We start from the raw sequence: 26,663 nt of genomic DNA, 5'->3' as shown, positions 1-26,663 counted from the left end.
TATCATTATTTAAAAGAAAATAAAAAATAAAGAATGGATCATTATATTTGCTGTATATGTGTGTATATATATACTGTATGTGTGTGTATGCTGTATAAGTATGTGTATAAATGTGTCCATTCATGCATATATATACACACAATATATGTGTATATATATGCATATATATCCATAATATTTAAATCAATCACAGCTATAAAATAAATAAATCATGATTGTGATTTTAGGAAAATGCTGTGTAGAAACATCTTCAAGGTATATATTTGAAAGTGATACCATTTTAATTTATCACTTATAAACTTTTTAAACTTCACAGATTATTCTATGAGCTCCCTCTCTCTTCCCGCTCCATGACCCTGAGTCCTTCAGCTAATACAGAAGCTGAAATAATAGGATATGAAAGTTAGTGGGGCTGTGCACAGTGGCTCACACCCTTAATCCCAGCATTTTGGGAGGCCAATGTGGAAAGATCACTAGAGGCCAGGAGTTGGAGACCAGCCTGGGTAACACAGTGAGAAACACCCTTTTCCAAAAATTTTAAAAATTATAAATTAGCCAGTTGTGGTGGTGCATGCCTGTAGTCCCAGCTAATCTAGAGGCTGAGGTGGGAGGATCACTCGAGCCAGGGAGTTTAAAGCTTCAGTGAGCTAGGATTGTGCCACTGCACTCCAGTGTGAGCAACAGAGCAAGACTGTGTCTCTTAAGGGAAGAAAAAAATGATATTCGGAAGAAAAGCATGTTTTACATTTTTCCTATAGACAAATAGAGTTTTAAAAGAATTAACGCTATTTACTTCTTAATTAAATATTGCCTAAAGCTGTACAATAATTACTGCAATATAAAACTAAAGAAAAATATTCACGTTTGGGAATATTTTATGAAGTTAAAGTATGTGATTTAATTTTATCAAGTAAAAAAGAAATATTGCCAACTATGGTCACAATGAAAGATCTTACATTTCTGGAAAGCCTTGGAAATTAAAATGTATTTTTTTCTCTCTCATTCCTTCTCTACCAAACACAAGAAAGTGGCCTATATTCCTGCCAAATCTAAAGTTTTCATTTAAGAAAAATAATATTTAAAAAATTTTTTTCTTGCCTCAGACATGACTAACACACACCTGAATGTTAACATTTTTCCTATGAGAAAGAGAAAATTACACTATTTAATATATATTTTAAAAAGCTATTTGATTTTTTTAAAAAACATTATGTATATGTTCTTTATTGAGTTGTGACAGAAAAAAGTGCTATCATAGCAGATTACAGAAACTCTGAAAACCTACCTAAAGTGAAGGTCACAAAATTCCATTTATATGAAATGCCCAGAATAGAGAAATCTACAGCATAAAATTAGTCAATGGTATTCTCAGGCTCTTGGGGCTGCAGAGAAATAAGAAGTGACTATTAATGTACACTGAGTTCTTCTTGGACTGATGAAAATATTCTACAGTTGATTATGGTATTAGTTATACAACTCCGTAAATACATTAAAAGCCACTTAACTGTATTTTTAAGTGGGTGAATTGTATGGTATGAGAATTATATTTCAATAAATCTGTTAAAATATGTAAAGAGCAGAGGTTGTTTTATTCAAAAGGAATACAGCATTTATGCCTTCTAACTAAATTTTAAATCTTAAAGAGCTTCTGCTTGGAGCATTCTTAATCAAATGATCTGAAACATAACAAGAGCTTTCACCTCTTAATTCGTCTTATTGACACCCCTACCTTAGGAAGAGTCAAAAACCCTACTCTCTCACCTCTTTACATATTCATAAATTAACATTGAGTGTGTGGTTCAAAGAGGAATTTCCTAACCTCAAACTCTGTGTATCAATCTTGCAATGGGGCTTGAACATGATGCTGCTTACTTTGTATGCAAATAAATTAGTCTTGGAAACTCTATTTCTTATAAAATCTTTGCTAATGGGGTGTCTTAAAATGTGTTAACACATTCCCTAACTCTCCCATCACATATGACATTCTTGAAGCCTTTAGGAATAGGAGTCTGACCTGTGCAAATATTTTCTGCAACCGAATCACTGACAAAATTTCACTTTCTTTTTTAGGGACTTTGTGCCTTTTCCTGTGAACAATGCAAACACAAAGCAGCAGCAAAAGCCACTTAAGTAGAAAAAAACAAAAGAACAATAGTGAATAGGTTAAAATAAGCAGTGCTAATTCTCAGCAACTTTCCTTCCCATATCCTAAAGCGTTCTTTATCTACTTGCATTAAGCCCATCTTCAAGCATCTGCTGATCACTTCTTACTAAGAGTCAGACCCCGAGGTAGCAGGAGCCCACAAAGACTTAAAAATATATATAAAAAATAAAATTAAAGAAAAAAAGATGGTTTCTGTCCTCAGGGTGATTTACACCCTACAGGCCAAAAGGCATGTATTACAAGTGTATATAATCACTTCCGCACCTGGTAAATTCAAGGTTTGCTTTTTAGAACCTACAGAATTTTTGTTTTTAATATTTCTGATCGGAGATTGATTGAATCCATGGATGCAAAACTCATGGAGGAGATATATACCTTATTTAACTTATTGTTAATACTGATTATTGGGTTAACTTAAAAATAATTTTTATATGTATTGTAGAAAAGGTATTATGCTGCCGGGCGTGGTGGCTCACGCCTGTAATCCTTGCACTTTGGGAGGCCGAGGCGGGTGGGTCACCTGAGGTTGGGAGTTTCAGACCAGCCTAACCAACATGGAGAATCCCCATCTCTACTAAAAATACAAAAATTAACCGGACGTGGTGGCGGGCGCCTGTAGTCCCAGCTACTCGGGAGGCTGAGGCAGGAGAATGGCATGAACTCAGGAGGCAGAGGTTCCGGTGAGCTGAGATGGCTCCACTGCACTCCAGCCTGGGCAACAAGAGCAAAACTCTGTCTCAAAAAGAAAAAGAAGAAAAAAAGAAAAGGTGTATGCTAACATAAAGATACCTATATTTGTTTGATTTTATTTTCATTTTTGAACTAAATCATTTTTTATTCTACAAAGGAGAAGAAGTACAATTCCTCCTCTGCACAGGTGGGCTCACAGTGAAGCTAAAAACGTTTGAGTTTCAGGGCACCTCTCTTGTCTAGTTCTCTAACAGGAGCTTGACAGAGGTCCTAGCAGAATGTAAATATGATCACACGTGTGCGGAAGTGCAAACACACACTTGGTTATAAGTGTGTGTGCTTATAGCACGTGTGCAATGGGTCACAGTACTATGAAGAAGAGGGCCGCCTAATGGGGTCTTGGGGGTTAACCTAAAGGAATACAGATGACCATAAACAACGGTTTCATCGAGTCAGTTTTTTTTTTTTTTTTTACAATTTGGGGATAAAGAAAAATTGGGAATAAAAGTAAATATTTGAAATGAGAAAACAATTTGCAAATTTTAGAAAACTCACAAATACCATTAAGAAATCACAGAAAACATAATAAAATCTAGAAAACATAATAAAAGTTCTAGTAATAATTTTAAAATGACTAATACTTTTTCCTAGCTTTTTGGCTTTATACTTTTTCCTAGCTTTTTGGCTTTATATACTCTAATCAACTTTTAGTACGAGAGTGATATAGTAATACCATTTTTCATAGATAGCATTTAGTCTTTTTTCCAGACTTTCTCCAAAAGTTGATCATTTTTTGAGAATGAAATTGAGAGAAGTAAGCTCACAATGTAACACAAAGGTCCATTTCTTATTTAGAATATTCACTCTTTGAAGTTTCTATCCCCCAAATGTAGGTATTCTTTAAAAGGTATATTTTATGTAATTTTCATTTAAAAGTATGGTGCATTATCAAGTACATTTTAGAAATGGGAGAACTTTCATATTGACTAAATATATATCAGAAACAAATAAAAAATACATTTCACTATCTACAAACTGTATGTAGTCTCAACTCAACATCAACTTGGAAAGATCACAAATATTTCCGCAGCTCATTGATGTCAATCAGAGAAGAAAGCCAGAATATTGGGTGAGAAGTCAGAGTGGAAACAGACACAAATATTAACATGTGTGTCTCAATTATCTTATGAAAATTGCACAAAAACACATGTGATCATATGTACATCCTGCTAGGACTTCTGTCATAGTCATACTAGAGGTCTGGATAAGGAAGGGGACCTGAAACTCAAACTGTTTTAGTTTCACTGTGAACCTACCAAGGAGGAATTGCATCTCTTCTCCTTTGTAAAACCAAAAATGGTTTCGTTCAAAAACAAAATTAAAAATAAATCAACCAAATATCAAGTATTGTTATGCTAGCACAATATCTTTTCAACAATACATATAAAAATTATTTTAAGTCAACCTACTAATCAATATAAATAGTAAGTTAAATAAAGTATATACTTCCATATCCATGAGTTTTGCATCCATGGATTCAATCTATCTAATATCCGAAATATTCAGGAAAAAAAATTCTATAGAGTTCTGAAAAGCAAAACTTGAATTTGCCAGGTGCCAGAATGCTATGTTGACTCCACATGCATGAAATGTTGTGTAGGAATTATAAGTAACCTAGAAAATGGTGTATTAAGAATTATAAGTAATCTAGATACAATGTAAGTATATGAGAGGCTGTGCATAGGTCATATGAAAATACTATGCCATTTTATGTAAGGGACTTGAACATCTATGGATTTTCGTATCTGCAGAAGATCCTGGAAACAATCCCCCACAGATACCAAGGGATGACTATTTCATTTCAAATTTGAAATTACAAACTAGAAGCACATATAGCTCTTTCACGGCCAATAATAAACCTAGTCAAAGAAGAAAAAAATGAGTGGGAAGAAGCTGGCATTGCAGCAAGTACACTTAGGTCAAGTTGTGGCTCTTTCAGTAAGATTGTTGCACGAGTCAAGCTTCTGCAGAGAAACAAAGCCAATAGGATGTGTGTGTGCGTGCATGTGTGTGTGTGCGCGCGTGTGTTCATGTATGGACATATAAACACATTTATATATATTTAGAGATATTATATCGGTAATTGTATGTTAAGAGATTATAAGTACACACAGATCTAAGATCTGCAACTGGCAAACTGGGGACTCAGGAGAGTTGATGGTGTAATTACAATCTGAAGTCAGAAAAAAATAAAAAATTAACAATGTCCAAGCTCAAAGGCAATCAGGCAGGAGGAGTTCCCTCTTACATATGGAGGCTCAGGCTCTGTTCTGTTTGGACCTTTGACTGATTGGATGGGCGCCACTTGCCCTGGGGAGGACAATCAACTTTACTCAACCTATGGATTCAAATGTCAATCACATGGCCTAGTCAAGTTGTCACATAAAATTAACAGTCATAGTTGGTCTTTGGGATCTCCATAATATCCTCTAGCTTTGCAATCTGGTATCTCAAAGCAGTAGATCTCAACGTATATGTAAAAATAATTAGCTTCTCCAAAGCAAAGAAATCAGAGAAGCATCTCTAATCAGTTAGAAAAAAATCCCCAAAAATGTATTTAAAACAACAACAAAGAACTTCTCAGTTGAATCTAATGGATTCTGTTAATTCAGTACAACTGCATTAAAGAATTTTTACCTGTTTTAAGTAACATTCAGATTATCCATGTGAGAAACCTTATGAGATTCCATGAGAACTTCATTTTGTACACATTAGATGTTTTAATATAGATAAAGAATTATATCTTCCTCTAGCTTTGATCATAACTTCAGAACTACATTACACAGAAGTATTGCCTCATGTGACAATTACACATTCTAAAACGCATTTCAAAGAATACCTTCAGTTCAAGGATGACATTGTATGTCTTCAAATCTCCCAGATGATCTCTGGAAAAATAATAGCTAAAACTGCCTTATGATTTCTTAACTCTCATTAAATCTATAGCTACTAATTAGGACACTCACAACCCGGGAGAGGTGATGGTGATGCTGTGAGTCTTCTCCAAGTCCATAGTCCCTTCTCATTAGAGCAGCTAAACCAAGTTCATTTCACAAGTAGCACTTGTGATACTTTGACCTGCTATCCTGGATACAATCCTGGTGCTGCCTCATTCAAGTGCTGTTCTCTGGAGGGTGACCAGTAGTCCATGAAATTTTCTAAAGCAAGAATTTAGTTCAGCAAGATATAATGATTAACTAAGAAGTGGCTGAAAACCAGAAACATGATACTTGCATCTTAAGAAAATCTGTTGGCTGGAATGTTGATTTGATATGAATGTTAATATTCCAGTAGCCCACATTCGATCAAAAAGGTGGTGGCTTCATGGGATTTTTTTGTGTCTTTTTTTTTCTTTCCTGTTTTGGGTTGCTGTTTGTTTTGTTTTATTTCAATTCCCTGAATGTTTTTACCATTATCTTGTCTCATCCAAAGGAATCAAAATTTCTCTGTTCATTGATGCATGGCTCATTTTCATGACTGTGTTTATGCCATTTAGTGCCTAAATATTATTATTCAGGATACACTAGTGAACTATACACATAGAATTTTTAAAATTTCAGATTTCATATGTCTTATACAAAATATTTGTAATTTTTATTGGTGAGTTTGTACACATATCTTTTGGAAGTTGATTATTATTCTTCAAAGAATTTGTGTGGTTATGAAATACTAATGTTAACATCCATTAACCATAATAAACTACCCTTTAACTTAAGATAGTTAAAACTGGCAGAATCATAGAAGTGCATCATAATTTATACCATATTTAATTCCAATGTTCTAACAAGGAAAAAGAATACTCTCCATTTTTCAACCATATTCCCCATATAATCAATTTTATCTCACTGTATATAAACATGCCAAACGCTAACAAATTATCAAATCCTGACCTTAGATTCCTTGCGCTTAAATTATATACTTGAGAAAAAAGGCCAGGCACTGTGACTCACACCTGAAATCCCAGCACTGTGGAAGGCCAAAGCAGGAGGTTTGCTTGAGCCCAGGAGTCCTAGGTTACAGCGAGCTATGATTATGCCACTGCAATCCAGCCTGGGTAATATAACGAGAACCTGTCTCATAAAAAAAGCAGGTAAATAAATAAATAAAATAAAAGGGGATGTTTTTACAGTAAAAAGTGACATATAATGTATATGAAAAGAATGGACAGTTTTAAATTTATCATTTCACATATGTTTATAACAGAGAAAGGATTTTTTTAAAATGGGAGAATATACCTTTGTTTTCAGTCTGATTTTTCATTCCTTTGTATACAATCAATACCTTTGATGTCTGTACATGGTGGGGGAGAGGAAAGTGGCCATACCTTCTGGGAGAAGAAAAGAAGGCAGGAGACCTGGTCCGATCTCCCTTTCAACACGAAAACTGGTCTCCTAGGTAAAATGACTAATGCTATTTAATAAGAGGAGGATCTTTATGGAATTGTCTTAATTGAATGTGTCTGTAAAGACTTCTGATAAGAGAAAATAAAACAGAAGCTTTGGATTTATGAACATTAGTCTCTGGAAACCATCCCATCATCTGAAATATAAAATAAAGATATTCCATAGACCAAATGCTCCCCATGGTATAAAACATTGCCATTGTGTGAGGTAATTACCTGTGTAACTCACTTAGAGACCTCATTCTTTATATATTTTTAGTCTACTTTTATCATTATCCTCAACCTATTAACTGTCTAGACTAATTAAATATGAGTTGTTTCCTTTTCATTGTGTTTTAAACTTTAAAATGATATTGCTTAACTTAACCTCTCTTTTTTCTTCATCATTTGATGTTACTACAAGTAGATTCTGAAAAGCCTAAATTTATTTCATAATTCTTATAATAGACTTAGAGTTAAGTAAGTCATCTCAGGGTTCTGAGAGTTACCTTGACAATGCCTATAAATTATCCCCTAGTAGTTTAATTAATTCCGACTTATGTAATTCAGTGCTTATATTATTCTTAATTATGTTTGTTTAAAAGGTTTTGAAGGTACTTATATCAGCAAAGTGGTATCCCACATGCTTCATTTTTATATTCATTTGCAGAATTCTACCATGGTGTTTTATCTGCCTCACTCTTTGGCCTGATAAGCTGATTTATGTCATGTAGAGAACAAGCTGAACAGATTTTCATGATGGATAAGACTTCATTTCAGTACCCTGGAAAATCTAAAATCCTTAGGGATGGAGGGCGGTGGACTCATCTACTAATAAAAGACAAGTCCAGGAAGTCAACTACTCACCTTACACTATCCCATAGCCTCTGTTTAGAAATGTAAGCATTTATAGCTATTAAGAAAAGTGTTAGTACAGTACTTCATTCATTTACTATTCATCACAAATATTAAGCACATTTATTCATCATTGAGTATGGAGAGGTGAATAAGCAGACATGATCTATATCCTCATGAAGCTGACAGTTCAATGGGGAAGGCAACAGTAAACAAATAAAAAAATAACCACACAGTTTGATAAAGTCTTTTAAAATATTACTTGTTGCTTTGAAAAAAAAATAGGAAAGGAAACATACTTTGGACAGAGACTTTTTTAAATGAAGTGATGTACAAACTGAGGTTAATCACAAGGTGTGGCTGGCATAGGAGGGGAAAGAGGTGTGAGGTGTGTGATATTTTCAACAAGGAAAACAGCATGGACCCAGCCATTGAGCAGGAAGAAGTTTGGTTCCTTTGATTAGATGAGTGAAAGCCAGGGTAGCAAGAGGTAAGCATGGGCAGGGGGAAATGACAAAGAAAGGACAAAAGAGGTGTTGCAGAAATGAAGCCATGTAGGCCATGATGAATGGTTCAAGGAGAAAACCTTCTCCATTCAAAACACCCATCCCTGTGGATGGCCAGCTGCCCTCACAACACTCTTCAGACTCCAACCAAGTATCTTTCCCTCCAACCACCCAGAAAGAAGAGGGAATTGGCTGGTTGGTGAGTGTAAAAGAGGAAACTCATTACAGGTAGCTCTTATCCTTCCTCTCTCCCCATTTCTTTGGGAAATATACACCTTGAGAAGCACTCACTCTTCAGTCTTTCTCAAGGACATAGGGCAAGTTCCATGGGGGGGAGAAACAAAAGCCTTCCACTTCCCAGCTCTCCAGAGGTAAGCCCAACCAAGTATCTTTCCCTCCAACCACCCAGAAGGAAGAGGGAATTGGCTGGTTGGTGAGTGTAAAAGAGGAAACTCATTACAGGTAGCTCTTATCCTTCCTCTCTCCCCATTTCTTTGGGAAATATACACCTTGAGAAGCACTCACACTTCAGTCTTTCTCAAGGACATAGGGCAAGTTCCATGGGGGGAGAAACAAAAGCCTTCCACTTCCCAGCTCTCCAGAGGTAAGCCAAACTCTCAATATGAGAGATTTGGATTAGAAGGCCCACTCTCCCTTAAATATAAGCCAAAGTCCTCAAAATGTATTTATCAACACTAATGAAAGTGTATCTTAATTAATGCATTTATTAATAAGATATGACATTAGTCAGTATGACTATACCATGTAACGTATCGACTCTTGCTGCAGAAACTAGTTAGATGCTTACCAAATCCATTTTCTTTTTCTTTGGGGGTATACAGCTTAAACGCATTGCTCAACATGCCTTGCAATGAGGTATTGCTTTACAAATGAGTACTCATCTGTGAATTATAAGTGGAAATAATGCATGCTACTCCCAAGCCTGGCCCATATAAATTATCCTTGCATAATCTTCCCTTCTCTCTTTTTTCTAATCTCTGATCAGATGGACTAGTGTCCAACTGAGTGAACCTCTGAGAACCTGAAGGACAGCAGAGTCACTGGATAGATGGAGAAAGCTGCCCTCCAAACACAGATAGGGCTGTATGTGAGTCAACAGTAATCACCTATTGGGTGTCACTGGGATTTAGCGTATTGCTTGTTACAGCAGTTAGGGTAGGAAAGAGTGGTGTCAGTGGGCATCCACTGAACAATCAGCCTGTGATGGTTTCAGCAGGTGAATGTGAACTTCCTTGAACTGCTGAATTACTTGGAAGGCAGCTATCTACTAAGTAACAGATAATCCACTGAAGTGTTTCCAACAATGGGCTAATACAATCCGATGTAATTTCTTAGAAGTATCATGCTGCTTAGTGGGTGTAAAACGAATGTAAATAGGTCAACAGTGTTGGTAAATAGACCTGGAAGGAAAAAACAAGGAGATGATAATGGCCCTGTCTGGAGAAGTAGCAGGGATGGAAAGAATGATGTGAGATACAGTTTGGAGGCAGAATTCATAAGATACATTAATTTGTATAGCCACTTCAGTGGAATAATTTATTTAAGCCACAGGAATAGCAATAAGAGTCAATGTTTCAAAATTAGCATTGAGCTCAGAAGTGCACTAATATTCCACCATACACCTATTTCTAATAACTGTCTTCAATGACCCTGCCTTGATGTATGCAGAATAGCTCCCATATGCCACATGTTTTAAAAAGGTAAGGTGTGAGTGTAGAATTTTAGCTACATACAACTTCGTAATTCTAATTTTCTATTTTCTCCCAAATCAGAAAGGTATTTTGAGGTGTTTAAAATAAGGCTTCAATGTAAGACATAAAGGGGCCCAACAATGCCTGTGTCTCTATAAGTATTCATACATATTTTTGAGGGAATATTATAAATTATAAGCTGCTAGGCACATTATGATCACAAAAAGATGACTTATTAAGAAAACATATTAGAACCTCCCAAGCAAATGCTCACAATTTTCAAAGAGAATTAAAAGTTACTTTTTAAATTTTTGTTACCTTGAGACTAATTTTTAAATATTAGCAAGTATTCTCACATATGGCAGAGAATCTCTTCCATTATGGAAAGAATCAGAGTCACTGATTGTTAAAATGACGAACCAGAATTATGAGTATTCAATGTTACTTACATGAATGTTTGATCCTCTAGACCATGAAATTTCATATAAATGATCCTTTTCACACACTCAGAATTCATAATCTAATTCTGAATCAATATAGACAGGCTTGCAAAGGAAAAGCTGAATAAGTATTAAATTCAGCATGGAAACAGCATTTTGGATATAATTACCTCTACTATATATTATTTTGGTTGTATTTTAAACACTTAGATTTTGCAATTAAATTCTTATCTTTTCTCTTCTCTATATGTCAATAATTGAAGAATGATTTCGCTCTAAAAGCACACCAGACTTTCAAATGCATTTTTACAAATCTAGGTCTATTAAGCACATCTGTTTCCAACTTTAACTTTAATTGCTAATCTTTCCATCACCAGTTCTTAGACAGGCATGTATTTGCTTTTAACATTTTTGGCATCTACAACAGAAATTACACTTGTTTTCAAACCTTCATAGAGATGATGAGCTATGATAAATGCAAAGGTCATTATCAGAATTTTTGAGGAAAAAGGGAGTAAGAAAGAATAACTTACACGAAATTTTAAAGAACGAATCATGACACACCTTCTGATTGTCAATCAACTGTATGGAGACTGAATATTTTACGCTTATACTTGTGCTACAATAGTATTTTTAAATGTAGCCTAAAATTCTTGTGTGTTATAACCCATTACAAGAAATGATTAAACAAAGAATATATAAATAATTAAACTCATTCTAAGTAGTCTTGTTTGTTTAGTTTTTAATCATTTTTAAAAATCTAACCTTACTTTATAAAAATAATTTAAACATGTGTATATAACACATTTCTTCAAAAAGAAAATCCTAAGAACATCAGAAATGTTTGTTAGGAATGAAAGGACATATTTAAAAAATTTTTCCATATGAATAATTCAAACAGTGTTTGATCTTTATATTTATAAACTTTCAATGTCCACAAAATTTTACATTCATTGAGTTCATTATTCAACTTTGTGGTTCATTTAACTGACATATGCACTTAGACAACTGTTTCACAATTTTGAGGTTTCCCTTGTTCTGAAACCCTATCAGCATTTTATCTATCAAAAGCATCATATATGTATTAATAAATACTTCTGCAGGATCATCAAATACAGATCCACCTTACACTGTATAACATCACACTTTTATTTTTTCTCCTCTCACTTACTTTGCTACCAAAAATCATATTTGAACAGAAAACATTAAACAGTTTCAAATATACATATTGCTTTTTAAACCAACTCAAAAACTTGACTTTTTCAGTATATTTGCTACATAAATGTTACTCAAATAAAGGCTTACAAAACTAAGATTATCAAGTCTGTACTGCACACTAGTGGCAAGAGGTAGTAAATGCATTCTTTTTTTAAACAAATTTTCCACTAATTGCATCTTAAATATTAGCTTTTTCAGTCAAAATTAGAACCCATTATATTATAGAGCACATAAACACATATTCTAAACATAATGTGTTCTTGTGTCATGAACTATTCTTCCAGTATACATCAATGCATTTTGGATGTCATACCCAGAGAGAGGTTCCTGTGCATGTAAATACTATGAATCCATATATCCATGTATATGTTTGTGCATACATGTATACGTGTGTATATATATTTATACTGCACACACATCCACTAAATGTTAACTCGTGAAATAGTCATTATTTTGCCCATTATTTTTCTTTTCTTTACTTATTATTCTTTCCCACACACTTATGTAATACCATGCTTTAGGACACAAAACATGTACAATTAATATTACTTAAATAATGAACAGTAATAAATCATCAAAATGGGAAAGGTTCATGATGGCATTTTATTGATGAAAATGCAAAAGAAAAGTATTCTGGCAAGTGGCTGATCCCAAATAACTACAATGTTGATATGAAAAGAACCTCAATACGCCTGAGATAAATTGATATTATCAGACTGCTTCATGAAAGAGTAAGATAAAGTCATTTATGATAGATGGTGTGCTATCAGAGGATATCTTTAACCATCTGCTCTAATGTGCTTAGAATGGATAATTAATTGTGTCATGTAGCTAATCATTAACCATTTAACTACCAAAATGTATATCAAAATATCATTTTTATATCATAAATATATGCAATGAGATTTTTGAAAATAAATAATTACCAATATAAAACTGCCACAAATGTATAAATACAAACAAGATGTCATATATATAGTCTGAATTTGACTAAGCTCACTATTGACAAGTGATTTCAAATATTGCTCTTGTAGAGGAAATTCCAGTATTTAACCTCCCTTCCTCTTGTCTGTTGTGCCTTTCTGCCCACTTGTTTACATATCCAAAGAGAGAAAAAGCTAGGCTTCATTTCTTCCTTTACCTCATAGTCCCTCATACCTCTTTCACATGTTCTGGCTTTGATTCTTTCAGTTCTTCATACTTCCACTTCCATAGAGACAAAGCCGACTCCAGCCTCTCTATTTCTTTTTCCAAAGCTGTGCGCATTCTAAATAATTTTAAAATTAAAAGAAAAAAAGTCAGCTTCAATTGTAAAATAATTTCAAGGATGCATTCAATTTTATAGCCATTTTCCTAATTTTTGATATTTGTATCTGATCATAATGAGAGAAAACATTTTGCAACTTATTAAAAATTATAAATATTGAATAAAACTTTTTTAGTTTATTATTCTGACAATGAACTTTACAGTAGATTACGTATATTTAATTTGGCTTTGCCAGTATTAACATTCTGCTTGATTTCTTCCATGTATTTCATGCATGCCTCTCAATTCCTCTCACTCATAATATTTTCTTACATAGGAGGATATACATGTTTCTAATTTTAACATGGTATTCTATCCATCTTCATATTGCGGCTGTATGTGAATGAAAAAAATCATTTGAAATGACACAGAATTCTAACAATCTTAAAAAATAGTCATTTATTGGGGATCTAAAAATAATTTTAAGTATTTCAAATTTGGTTGTAAAAAAGAAATTTCACTGGGATCCTTATTTAAATTATTCTAAATAACTGAAATTAATTTCTCTATTTGTAGAACTAGCAACAGAATTAGGATTAAAATTTAGTCCTTTAGGCCGGGCACGGTGGCTCATGCCTATAATCCCAGCACTTTGGGAGGCCGAGGCGGGCGGATCACGAGGTCAGGAGATCAAGACCATCCTGGCGAACACGGTGAAACCCCGTCTCTACTAAAAATTAGTCCGGTGTGGTGGCGGCGCCTGTAGTCCCAGCTACTCGGGAGGCTGAGGCAGGAGAATGGCGGGAACCCGGAAGGCGGAGCTTGCAGTGATCCGAGATCGCGCCACTCACTCCAGCCTGGGGGACAGAGCGAGACTCAGCTTAAAAAAAAAAAGAAAAAATAAATAAAAAATTTTGTCCTTTAATACACCAACCACTGGATTTTTGTTCTTTTTTTTTTTTTTTTGCCCACAATGTCTGTTAGAGTCATTGATAATTGTTTTATTTCTGGTTGTTATGAACACATATTGACCTTTGAAGCTGGCCTGTTCTTATCTGTAGGGTAGATTTGATTACTATTCAGAAATACTCGCGGATCACGAGGTCAGGAGATCGAGACCATCCTGGCAAACACGGTGAAACCCCGTCTCTACTAAAAAAATTACAAACAAACAAACAAACAAAAACAAAAAAACAAAAAAAACTAGCCGGGCATGGTGGCGGCGCCTGTAGTCCCATCTACCCGGGAGGCTGAGGCAGGAGAATGGCGGGAACCCGGGAGGCGGAGCTTGCAGTGAGCCGAGGTCCGGCCCCTGCACCCCAGCCTGGGCTACAGAGCGAGACTCCGTCTCAAAAAACAAAACAAAACAAAACAAAAATACTCATTGATTTTCCTCCATTTCCACGGACAGAGTTGTTTTCCTCATTCCTCAATTCTAGGATTTGACAATGAGATATTAGCAGAGACGACAGAAACAAAAGTTTGAAAAGAACTTGTATGTTTGAGCACCAGGTAAATACACTTTGATTGTTATATGACACTGAGATTTTGTGATTGTTAGTCACATAGTTATTGTATTCATAATTAACTAATATACAGCTCTATTTCAGTGATATTAAATGTGACTAGAAAGATCTTAGGAACATATTCACAGAGCTAGAAGACGCAGGCAGAATCGAAATTGAATGTCATTTACATATTAATAAGAAATATGATTCTTCTTGGTAACAATACTATGATAATTCAAAGTAGTGTGAGGCTGTAAATACAATAGTTTACTCCAATCAAATGGAGAAGCAGTCTATTTAAAAGTTATATAATTATATTTACATAAATCAAGCCATAAAATTGAAAGAGGATATAAAAGAATTAGAGCTTAGCTTAACCTCGAAAGAGACAGGTTGCAAAAAAAAAAATGGTGCAAAGCACCACTTACAGTACTCTGATCCGGAATCCCTTATTAACATAGCAAATATATTAAACAAAATTAACAAACAAAAAGATTCAGCTTGAAAGTTTAGGTCTTACGAACACTGAATATGAATGTTTATAATCCAGATTAACCACAGCAGTCACAATTTCAGATAGAAAAGTAAACCTAGCCAGCTGAGGACACCCAAGTTGCTTATTATGATATAATTTGTGTTTCAGTAGTTGTGTTTGAGATGACAAGAGGAAAAGAATTAAATATAGAAATAATAAACAAATCAGTATTAGTATTTTGTGTTAGATTTAGAAATTATGTGTACAAATCATTGTAAGATGAACTATATTGCATATCTAACATTTGAGTGCATTTTAAGTTTTGGGTGATAAATTAGAATATTTAAAAGATATTGAATATTGACTTAGACCTGTGAATTTATATTGAAAATTATAATAAAATTGAACTAAGTTTGTAACTTCATAGGAATGTTTAAGATAAGAATCACCATATTTATAATTTTAATTTTTTAGATTTTCTTGAGTAGGATGTGGGAATGTCTTGTTGGTAACTGAAAAACTTGAAAAGCAAATGGCATATGTTAAATTAATAAAATAATTTTATAAAAGATTTTAATTAACTGTATTTGTGTAATGAAGCATATATTTATGTTTCTCCTTAAAATTAATTTTGAGAATTATTTTATTTATAATAGAATAATGGAAACATACTTGAAAATTACCTAGAGTTAAAATCATACATGTTGTGAAATCAAATGTCTGCTTTTGATGTTATACTTTAATGAATCAAATGATAATTTAGAAACTCAAAATAAATTCAAAAATTTTCGAAGAAAGTAATATTTACCTCAAGTATACATCATAAAGAAAATATCTGATATGTATTTGTTTCCTAAGAGGAAAATTATGCATTTTTATTATGAAAAAGGTTACAATTTGGTTAGGGGAGTGAGAAAAAAAGGAATTCATAAAAAATTATTTAATGACAATGGGATACTTAAATTGTTTTAGTATTTAGATAGCCCCATCATAAACTTTTGTGTCACTGTGCCAGCATTAAGGACATTGCGTGTCTAAATTTATGCAGCAGAGGGCACTCTATATGTCCTTAATTTTCTAGCCTAATCATTTTATTCTGTGTTTCAGAGAGATTTTCAAAGTTGATGAATAATATAGTTAAATTTATAATTGAGATGTATATTATTGTCAGAGCATTTGAGCTACAAGAAGGCAAACACTTAATATTTACTCTAAAATGTTGCATATTTTATGTACACATTCTTCATGAGAATGAAATTAAAAAGGCAAAGCTTAGCAAAAATGTAGTATCTTTAATATGATGATATAAACTTTAAAAAAATCATATTGCTAAAATATATTAAATTTGTAGAATCTAAATATAAAATATGAACCAAAATTATTTTTATGAAAAGTTGTGATTATATTTCCATGCATTTTTTGATGCTTTGTTTACTGTCATAATTCCACAATAATTGGAAATAAAATTTAAATTTAAATATTACTCAAATATTTCTCAGGGATGAAAGGTCCTAAAAATTAATATCTAGGTATAAATATTAATCATTGTTGAACTGTGGGAAACTTCACTGGAAAAAATTGAATCGTTATTTTCTGAAAGGGTGTATTAATATAAAATGTTCTACCAAATCAAATGGTATCTTATAATAACACGCAGATATTCATTTTTATAACAGTTCAAAATTTAGAGATAGTATTAAACTGTTAACAATACAAGTTTTTACAAATATACTTTAAGCAACATATATGTCATTTTGCAGTTGCACTTCCTACTATTCATAATTACATCTTTCAGCACTGGATGTTAGCACTCGGCTGTTGCAAACAGCCAAGCCATATACAATTAATTTAATTAGAAAAGATAAGTATTTAAAGAATGTTGTTAAGCTCAGATCTCCAGGAGAATCATAGAACAAGGTTTGCAGATGAAGCAGACAGGGACGAAGACCCACTCTCATGCCACAAAACTGGTCCCATGAAGACCCCACTGCCTGTAACCTCCTCTGTCTGTTGCCTGTACACTGTCCTGGTATTATGTGTCTGGCAAACAAACATATTCAAATTAGCTAATGTGAGTGGAAAAGGATATTGTAGCTCAAAAAATTTCTGGGGAATACATGCAGCCAGGAACACTGATGAGAAAGCCATCGAAATCTTCCTGTAAGCACACTATTTCGGCCACCATTAAGGTACAGACATCACAGCGGGACCTCAAGATCACCAATATGGGACAGTGGGTGGTGTCACTAGGCACCAGAGGCCACCGCTGCCTCTGGAAACGAGTTTCTTTACTGCTGCTGCTTCCCCCTCAGGCATGGATTCTAGATGCTGTCTACTGCCTTGGGGTACTGGCTTGGCTTAAAACTCTAGGCGGCCACCTCTGATACACTAGTCCCAAGTCAAGTGTCTGTACCCTCATTACAAAGGAAACCGTGGTAGAGACTTACTGGTATTTTTATAATCTATGCACAGGTGTAGACTCTGTTTCATTTAGTAGCAAATTGCCGAAACACAAAATAGACACTGGAGAGTCAAAAGATGGTAAAGATCTATTGAATATTCCATGAGTGACAATAAAGAAACAAAATAAGCTTGACTTTCTAATACTTACAAATTTTACATTAAACAGTATTAACTAGATTTGCATGTCAATGTATTCATTAATTGAGGAATATATATATATGCTTTTTATATATATATGTAAAGTAGAAATCTGTCTGTTTCATACACAGACCAAAAATAATAACTTTGAAGCATTTTTAATTTGCTGAAACTTCTCACCTAGATTTTAAATCTCATTATGAAAAAAAGTTGAACATTTAATGAAGCAAAACAAAATAATTGAAGCATACTACTTTTCTTATATATAAAATAAATTAAGAAGATAAAATGGGCTGGGCACAGTGGCTCACACCTGTAAACCCAGCACTTTGGGAAGCCAAGGAGGGTAGATCACTTGAGGCCAGGGGTTCCAGACCAGCCTGGGCAATATGGCAAAACCCTGTCTCTACTAAAAATACCAAAAAAAAAAAAAAAAAGAAAAAAAATTAGCCAGGCGTGGTGGCACAGGCTGTAATTCCAGCTACTCGGGAGGGTGAGGTGGGAGGATGGCTTGAGCCCAAGAGGCTGAGGTTGCAGTGAACTGAGATTGCACCACTGCACTCTAGCCTGGGCAACAGAGCGAGACTGTCTCAAAAAGAAAAGAAAAAAAAAGATGAAATGGAAAAGGAGGACTGAAGCTCAGCTTCAAGGACACAGAACAAACATTTTATAAGTGATAAAGGAGATCTCTGTAGTGAAATTTCAAAACTGATTCTGAATGTTAGAACAGTTCAAAATATTTTATCTCAGTCTCTGTTACTTGAGATTTGGTATTGCCAACCTGAGCTTCCTAAATTTTTAGGTACACATAGCTCTCTAAGAGGATCAGCTTTCCTGGCCTTCCTCTAAATTTTCTACCTGGGAAGTCTTTATGAAAGTCATCAGAAATATATAAATTCTCAGTATATGAGAAACTTTTAATGCTGGAGAATTATTCATAAAACTGAACAGTACTCAGAGTGCAAATAAAACAATAAAGTTTCTTCTATTTGATGAAGAGGTTCTAGTCAAGGACAATGGAAAAAATGAGTCCCTGAGTTTTCTGAGGTGATTTCTGTGCACTAGTTAAGAAGAGAATTTTCCCACTAGATGGGAATGCAGAAAAAAATACATTCACATCTCAATTCAAGCCACCCACTCACTGATATTCCAGGAAGAAGAATTTAAAAGATTAGATGGATTTATAAGTAATAGCATATCCTATATTCTTGGAAAATGTTCTCTTGTGATAGCAAAAAAGACTGTGATTGCCTCATGCGGATTGCATGCAAATGTTGATTCATGGACACAAGGAACCATGACTCATCAAGTCCGTGGGATTGTTTCTTAAAAGAGGAGAGTAGGAAGACAAGGCCATGGAAAGCCTCCTTTTTTCTCTTATTCTTTGACCTGTCTATGAATTATAGACTGAAGTCACTGAGAACTGGAGAATGTACTTACTCTGAGAATTGTTCATGTATTCCAAGAAAGTAAAAAGTACATGTTCTGTATATGTACATGGATAAGCGTGTTAAGACAGAACATGCATATTTTTAAAACTGACACTTTAGAATAGGAAAGTTTACATCTAGAAAAGCACAGCTCTGCACTGCTCCCATTAGACTGCATCAGGGAAGTAATATCGTACGAGTGCTGGAGAGAAGTCTATAATTACCAAAAGTTAAATCCTTCAAGAAGTAAAAGCAAAGAGATTAGAATGTGACTGAAATGTATAGGTCAGATAAAATTGTCAGTATGTGTACAAGCCTAAAAATTCAATTTTATTCTTTTTTCTACTGATGTTGGTTGCCTCTACTAGGAATTTACACTTGGTAGAGTAATAAATATTTATTCTGTACATAAATGCTTGTATGATCACAATCTATTAATCTAGCGAAATACAGATGAAGAGTCTGAAAAAGAGAATCAGTGGCACTAGTAAATTTCAGAGGAACTAATGAGAAACTTCTGGCAGAAAATAAGTGGTAAAGAACTTACTGTATCTGTGAATGGCTAGTATGCATATTTATCCCGATTTCAGTCCATTCAAACCAGGAAAATTAAAACTGTTATATAACATATGCTTATATAATACATTGTGTGTATATATGCATACATATCCTTCTTGCGTTTCTGGCTCTGCCCATTAAGGCTTTTATAACTAAGAGATAAAAGTAATTATTTTTAGATTTTAGAACCACATTTATATATTAGATATTCCACATTGTGCTAATAAAATTGTAAACTGATTGCAAAGAAACAAAAATCCATATTGAATATTTCATATTACTATCCTCTTTCCCAGATGTTATTTGTTCTTGATCTTTATGAGAATTCACTGAGAAAGGCTATGACAGACTGTATTTTGCAAAGACCGTTGCCACAATGACTGCATCCCACACGCCCTTATTATAAAATTGTTTTGACACTCCTTCTGTTGAAAGTGCTTCTCTCTCTTTGATCTGAGTCAGCCTTTGAGATTCCCACCACCGATAATGGGTCTGAAGTGATGCTACGTGACTTTTGAGGCAGAGTCATTTAAATGGCGTTCTTCTCTCTGTGTTCTTAAGATGTTCACTTGCAGCCTAGCCCCAGTGTTGTGAGGAAGCCAAGCACCCCTTTAAATAGCCCCAGTGCAGGTGTCCCAACTGAGGCCTAGATGAGAACTGAGGCCAGACGTATGAGTGAGAGAGGCTGCAGCCCCCAGCCTTCCAGGCATGGCCAGCCTTTGAGCTATTGCAACTGAAGGTACAAGTGAGAAATACGATGTCCACGCCAAGCCATGCTCAAGATTCTTGAACAGAAGACATGGTGGTTGCTGTTGATACGTTTTAATGATAATTGTTTGGAAAAGTTTATTTCAAGACAATAGATAACTGGAACATAACAGCCCTGCAGCTATTTTCACAAAGGGGCAACAGCCAACATCACGTAGTTGGAATACGTCAGAACAAAGATGAATATCCCGGCCAATTAATCACAAGCCTGATGCCCTTAGTGATCCATGTATCAGACAACTTTTTCTGTAATCAATATCTCACAAAATTGTGATTTTTCTGCTATTAGTATTAACATATTTATTCATTTTTTATTTACCAAGTCCAAGATGCTGTAACAATTAAATAACACACTGGATAGTTTAACCTTGTACATTAAGAATTCAGATACAATTAAAGTGAATCTACCAGAGATGATAAAAACATAGTCATGATAAAAGTCAACATAAAAGAATGAAAAACACTAACAAGTTATATACTACTTTTTAAAATTCAAAATATGAGTATATGTCAAACTAATTTCTTTAAATCCTAAAACTTAATGATTAAACATGGATAAAATACATTATCAAATAACCAATCTATCAGTATTAACAATTTTAAGTGGTTTGAAACTTAGACTTGGTTAAGGGAGACAATGATTAGCACTTACTCTCTTTCCTTCCATAAGATTTTTTGGAATTCATCCAAATGCACCTGCAAAGCTGAAATTTCAGTTACTTCATTTTCTAAAGGTAGATTTATTGCTTTCAGTCTCAGCCCAGCTTTCATTTCACCATTTCCAGAACCACCATTGTTGAATAAGTCAACACCATCTAGATTGGGTTTCATTTCCTCACTTAATTTTAGAGAATCAATAACCACACCTTCTTCCTGAAAAAAAAAAAAAAAAAATTTAAACCTCTTGGAGAAAAATCGTGATGACAATACATTTTCATAAAGAAATACATGTTATGATACAACAACAAATTGATATTTTTATTTCATTATCATTCCCTAAAAGCGTTGTGTGGTCACACTTACTTGCATTCTTCTTCAAACTTATTTTTTTCTATGTTCTACCTCTTTACAAAAAAAATACATTTCTCAAAAGTTCTGCTTTAACTCTGTTTGTTCTCTTTTTCTAATCACGCTAAAAATAATCATGCACAAACTTGAACAGCTGTAAATAATTTTTAATGAGTTGATGAATTCCTCTTTCAAGTTTCTTTTGTCATAAGACACTTACAGTTTCAAAGTAATTATTTTTTAACATTTTTGAAAGACAAGATAGAATTTTCAGGAAGCTCTTGAATATTTTAAAAAGCTTGCTTATCGCTTTATTTTAGTTCCCCTTTTTTTAATTCATGAGTCACATCTCAAATAGAATTTAATGGGGCACTTTAATAAACATGGGCATCAATACTAGAGCAACAACTGCATCGACACTCTTAGAGTGTAACTCAAAAACTTCACAGGGCTCATGCTGTTGGGTTTGCCTACGATTTAAATTTGCCCTGGTTTATAAGTTTAAAATGAAAGACAATTTCAAATAAAATCTCAATGAATAGTCAAGTTCAAGTAAAATCTCGATGATACTTCACTTTTATTTTATTTTTTAAGTAGTATGTGGATGCCAGGTTACCTAGTATGATTCATTCCTTAATTCTCTCAAGACTGATCATTGCAATCATCTATACTATAATATTTTGACAAACAATAAAATAAGATGTGTTGTTTGAGGATACATATACATATCTTTCTTCTTAGGTATAGAGTTGGCAAAGATACTGGTCAAAATTTTAAGGAAAAAACTGATTGAAGCTTCTTCAACAGGTAATATTTATTTTCCTACCATCAGAAGGAATATCTGGAAGGATATTTTGCAAATAAATACATTTTTAATAAATAAGCATTATGTTTGATTTGTTCTTGACATTAACGTTAAGGAGATATTTCAGAAGAAATCCCAAAATATTGAGAAATTTCCATCATGATACATGTGAAGAGAATCCTTCATTTTCTCAAACGCAGAGGCTAGTAACTTGTAATAATAAAAATGCTTTGTGGATTTAGAGAACTTGATGTGAGCTATGTTCCCTTATCCTCATCATTGCACTCTTCTAACGCATACATTAACACAGCTGAGTTTTGAGAATATATGTGATTTTCCAAAAGATACACACAAAGCCTAGGTTATCAGCTTTGAACATTTTAAAAAGAAAACGTAGAAGACCAAATAAGCAGAAGTAATCATTGTATTGCAATCTTCTTAATTTTTTTATTTATAGTTAAATCTAGGTTTTACCTACCATAAATTATATACATTATAGAATGGCTTAAAATACTAAACGCAATGGTAGAGGTGCAATATATTAACTAATGTGTGTTAGAGAAGGAATTAAGTAGAAAGAGGTAACAAAATAAACTGAAACTATAATAAGAGGTAACAGGAGTTCCCAAAGTATGTTCTTTGGGTTGTTAATATTATTTACCAAGTTAAAATAAAAGAAAAAGAAAAAACAGGGTGGTGGTTCATGGATGAATAAGTGATACTGAGAGACTTTTTAAAGTTACATGTGTTTTGTACAGAATTCTCAGAAACTGAGATTCTAAGTATACCAAGAAATTCCATCAGTGGTCCATATAAAGTATTTCCTAAGGTACCCTATTTGCCTGCAGTACCCATTTTATAAGTAGTTAATTGTGAGGTTTGAGTCCCAAACATTGAGAACTATTCGAACTACTGTATGGATTGTTTACAATTTAGAAATAATTAAGGCAAATGGAAAGAAATGTCTCCAAATATTTTCTTTTCAGATGAAAAATGCTGAGTTAAATTTTTCTATAAAGATTAGTAAAACCACTAGGATGGGCTGAACTTGTGTTTCCTCAAAATTTATTTGTTAAAGTCCTAATCCCCAGTACCATAGAATGTGACTGTTGGTGGAGACAGGGCCTTTAAGGAGGTGATTTAGTTAAATTAGGCTCATTAGGTGACCTTACAAGAAGAACTTAAGACACAGACATGTGTACGAAGAAAAGACCATATGAAGACACAGGGAGAAAATGGCTTTCTATCAGCCAAGGAGAGAGGCCTCAGAAGAAACCAACCCTGCTAGCACCTTGATCTTGTACTTCTAGCTTCTATAATTATAAGAAAATGAATTTCTGTTGCTTAAACCACTGTGATTATGGTACGTTTTTACAGTAGCCCTGGCAGACTAGTATAGTCACCACTGGATTTGTCACTTCCTTCTTCCTCCCCATCACTATCTATGACCTTCAGATATTCACATAGTCTCTGGACTTTTTTCTTACCTTATTATTTGTGTCCTCCTTTGTAGAAAATTTTCTTTTTGCCAAACACTCTCTGATGGACTCATACATTTGTGAACTCACTTGAAATTGGTCTCTATGTTCACAGGCTTCTTCTGTGAAACCAGGAAGCTTCAGATCCTGGGTGTCTTTAGCTTCTAATGCCTCCTTCTGAGGTGGCAAACTCTGTTTCTTTTTCAGTGTACTCAATTCTTTCATCGCCATCTCTAGTTTTATTCTGAGTTGTCTTCCTTCCTCCCTGGCACTGTTCCTTTCAGCTCGAACTTTACTCCATTTTTCTCTCCAGTTGGCAGTGCAATCTGACCACCACCGCATGGTCTTTTCCATCTGAGCAGCTCTGGCCTTGACTTCTTCAAGCTCCCGCAGGCGAAGTTCTTCACAAATATCCCATTTGTTGGTGTTACATGAGTGTGCACAGAAATTGTCAGCAGCATGAGATTGTAGCCCATGAAGTGGGAAGCAGGTATCCCTGGGGGGTGAGGCAGGTGTCACCATGTCACCACGTGACTTAATTGATGATTGCTGCATCTGGAAGATCTGTGTTTCTTCAATTAATCGATGAATGGAATCTAAATTCATATTCATCTTTGAGACCTGAGAAAAGATAGAGGACATAATTTCATGCTGAAATTTCCCTTGTAAATACAGGAATAAGACCTATGTTTTTTTTTGTTTTTGAAATTTGATGAAAACAATGCCACTTTTTTTTTTTTTTTTGGAGACAGAGTCTTGATCATGCAGTAGCATGATCTCGGCTCACTACAACCTCCGCCTCCAGGGTTCAAGCAATTCCCTTGCCTCAGCCTCCTGAGTAGCTGGGACTACAGGCACGCACCACCACGCCCAGCTAATTTTTGTTGTATTTTAGTAGAGATGGGGTTTCACCATGTTGGTCAGGATGTTCTTGATCTCCTGACCTCGTGATCCACCCACCTCAGCCTCCTGAAGTGCTGGGATTACAGGTGTGAGCCACCACGCCCGGCTGCACTTTTTCAATATTGCATATTTTTCCAGTGTAACTAAAAATATAGAGGAATTTAAACACTTGTAACTGTCCACTAAGAAATAGAAAATTCTCATATTCAATTTTGCCAAAAAAATACAAATAAAAATATAAAGATGCAATTGAAGATAGCATATGACATAAATAATTCATTTTGACAAATCCAGTCCTATTTAGGTCATATCTATTGCAACATTGTCCACTACAAAATACAAATTGTAATATTTATTGTCCACTAACTACTTAATGGTTTTCTTTATCCCTGCTAAGCCTCAATTTGTTCAGGCAGAATGCACAACCTATTGATGTATAGGCAAATAAGCCTCTATTTCAATGCCAGAGGTTAAATCATAGCCTACATTTTCCATGATGCCCTTCATCTGTTGACTATTGACTAGTCTCAAGGCAGCCATATGGCCTGACTCTGGCTGCTGGGATGTGAGATGAAGTGTGCTGAGATTTCCCATCCAGAAAAATATGAGAACATCACAATGAGGAACTCTCTTTCCTCTTCCTTCCTTGTGTTTGAATAAGGACATAGTTCTGGAAGAAGGTGAGTATAACAGCCTTCTCATAACATTCAAAATGGTGAACCATGAAGATAAGAGCCTGATTTAAGGTGTGAATTATGGCATGACAACGTAGAATGCATACCTCTGATTTCTTTGCTATTTGAGCAGAATAACCTATATTTATTTAAGTTATGATGGTTGAGTTTTCTGTTATTTTCAGGCAAAAGCACATCTAACTTATACATGAATTAATTTCTCACTGTGGTTAATATTGTGATAAGATCAAAAATAAAATATTATGAAAAACATGTTTCTTGTGTGTCAAAAGTTTTACAGTCTGGTGGGTGAGAGAAGCACAGTTAAGTTTTAAAGATACATAATTTACATTATAACAAATACATGTATTTGTTCAATAATTTTGTTTAGTATGTAGTATGTGTCAAGTCAGTGTTAGATTATTAGGTATGGTCAAGGTGATCTAAGGAGTACTGATGAAGTTGTGACTATCACTTAGAAATGAGGAAACTTTACAGCGTAGATAACACGACACAGTCTTTGCCCAGTGCAAAGCTTCGTAAAGAAATTAAAATCAACTTTCCATATAAATACCAAACACAAATTAATTTGTAAAGGCATACCATATGTAACAATACATATACCCGATTCTTTATTCAACATTGTAATATAGGTATATTGAGAATATAGTAAGTAGAATTTTTGCTTTAAAAAAGTGCTCAAAACATGCAGCTTAATTTGTAAATTAATAAAGTTCCATGGCTGTAAATAATTACCCATTTTTATTCTCAGATATGCTTTTCTGGTGTAAATAATCTTATATAATATTTTATGTGCATGACATTTAATCCTCTCACTTTTTTTCATTTGCTTTTATATAGTTACAGATCATAAATTGCCTCCTTATGACCTATCTATTTAATCAACTGAATGGGTTTCATTACTATAACTAACTTACAAAATAAGCCTTTAATCATTGGAAAAAAAGACTACATAATATTTTAAAAGATGAATATTAAGGCTATCTTATTAAGATATTTTATAATATTAAACTTAATTAATATTAACTTTTAATAGTAGAGAAGTAAACATTTTAACAAGTGTTATATAGAGATGTCAAACCACTTCACTCTTCATTATAATACTTGTTATAATAATATAGACACATGGTTGTAATTATTTTTGTTAGCATTGGTATATGTC

The 26,663-nt window shown here is 34.1% G+C and overlaps 1 protein-coding gene across 7 annotated transcripts in view; it reads right to left on the bottom strand.

Annotated features, from left to right (window-relative positions):
• Positions 1-26,663, bottom strand: part of CCDC102B (coiled-coil domain containing 102B) — a 288,333-nt gene that overhangs the window by 225,338 nt on the left and 36,332 nt on the right. For all 7 annotated transcript variants that reach the window (XM_009192894.4, XM_009192889.4, XM_009192892.4 and 4 more), the window contains exons 2-4: positions 23,913-24,524; positions 21,265-21,485; positions 13,185-13,293 (exon numbers count right to left, since the gene is read on the bottom strand). In XM_009192894.4, coding sequence (XP_009191158.2) covers positions 13,185-13,293; positions 21,265-21,485; positions 23,913-24,515 — 933 coding nt within the window. In that variant the 5' untranslated portion in view covers positions 24,516-24,524. The remainder of the gene's footprint in view (positions 1-13,184; positions 13,294-21,264; positions 21,486-23,912; positions 24,525-26,663) is intronic.

This window comes from Papio anubis, chromosome 19, assembly GCF_008728515.1.
Source record: "Papio anubis isolate 15944 chromosome 19, Panubis1.0, whole genome shotgun sequence".
NCBI classification, from domain to species: Eukaryota; Metazoa; Chordata; class Mammalia; order Primates; family Cercopithecidae; genus Papio; species Papio anubis.
The sequence above is the reverse complement of the archived record's forward strand: the minus strand, read 5'-3'. Positions and strand labels throughout refer to the sequence as shown.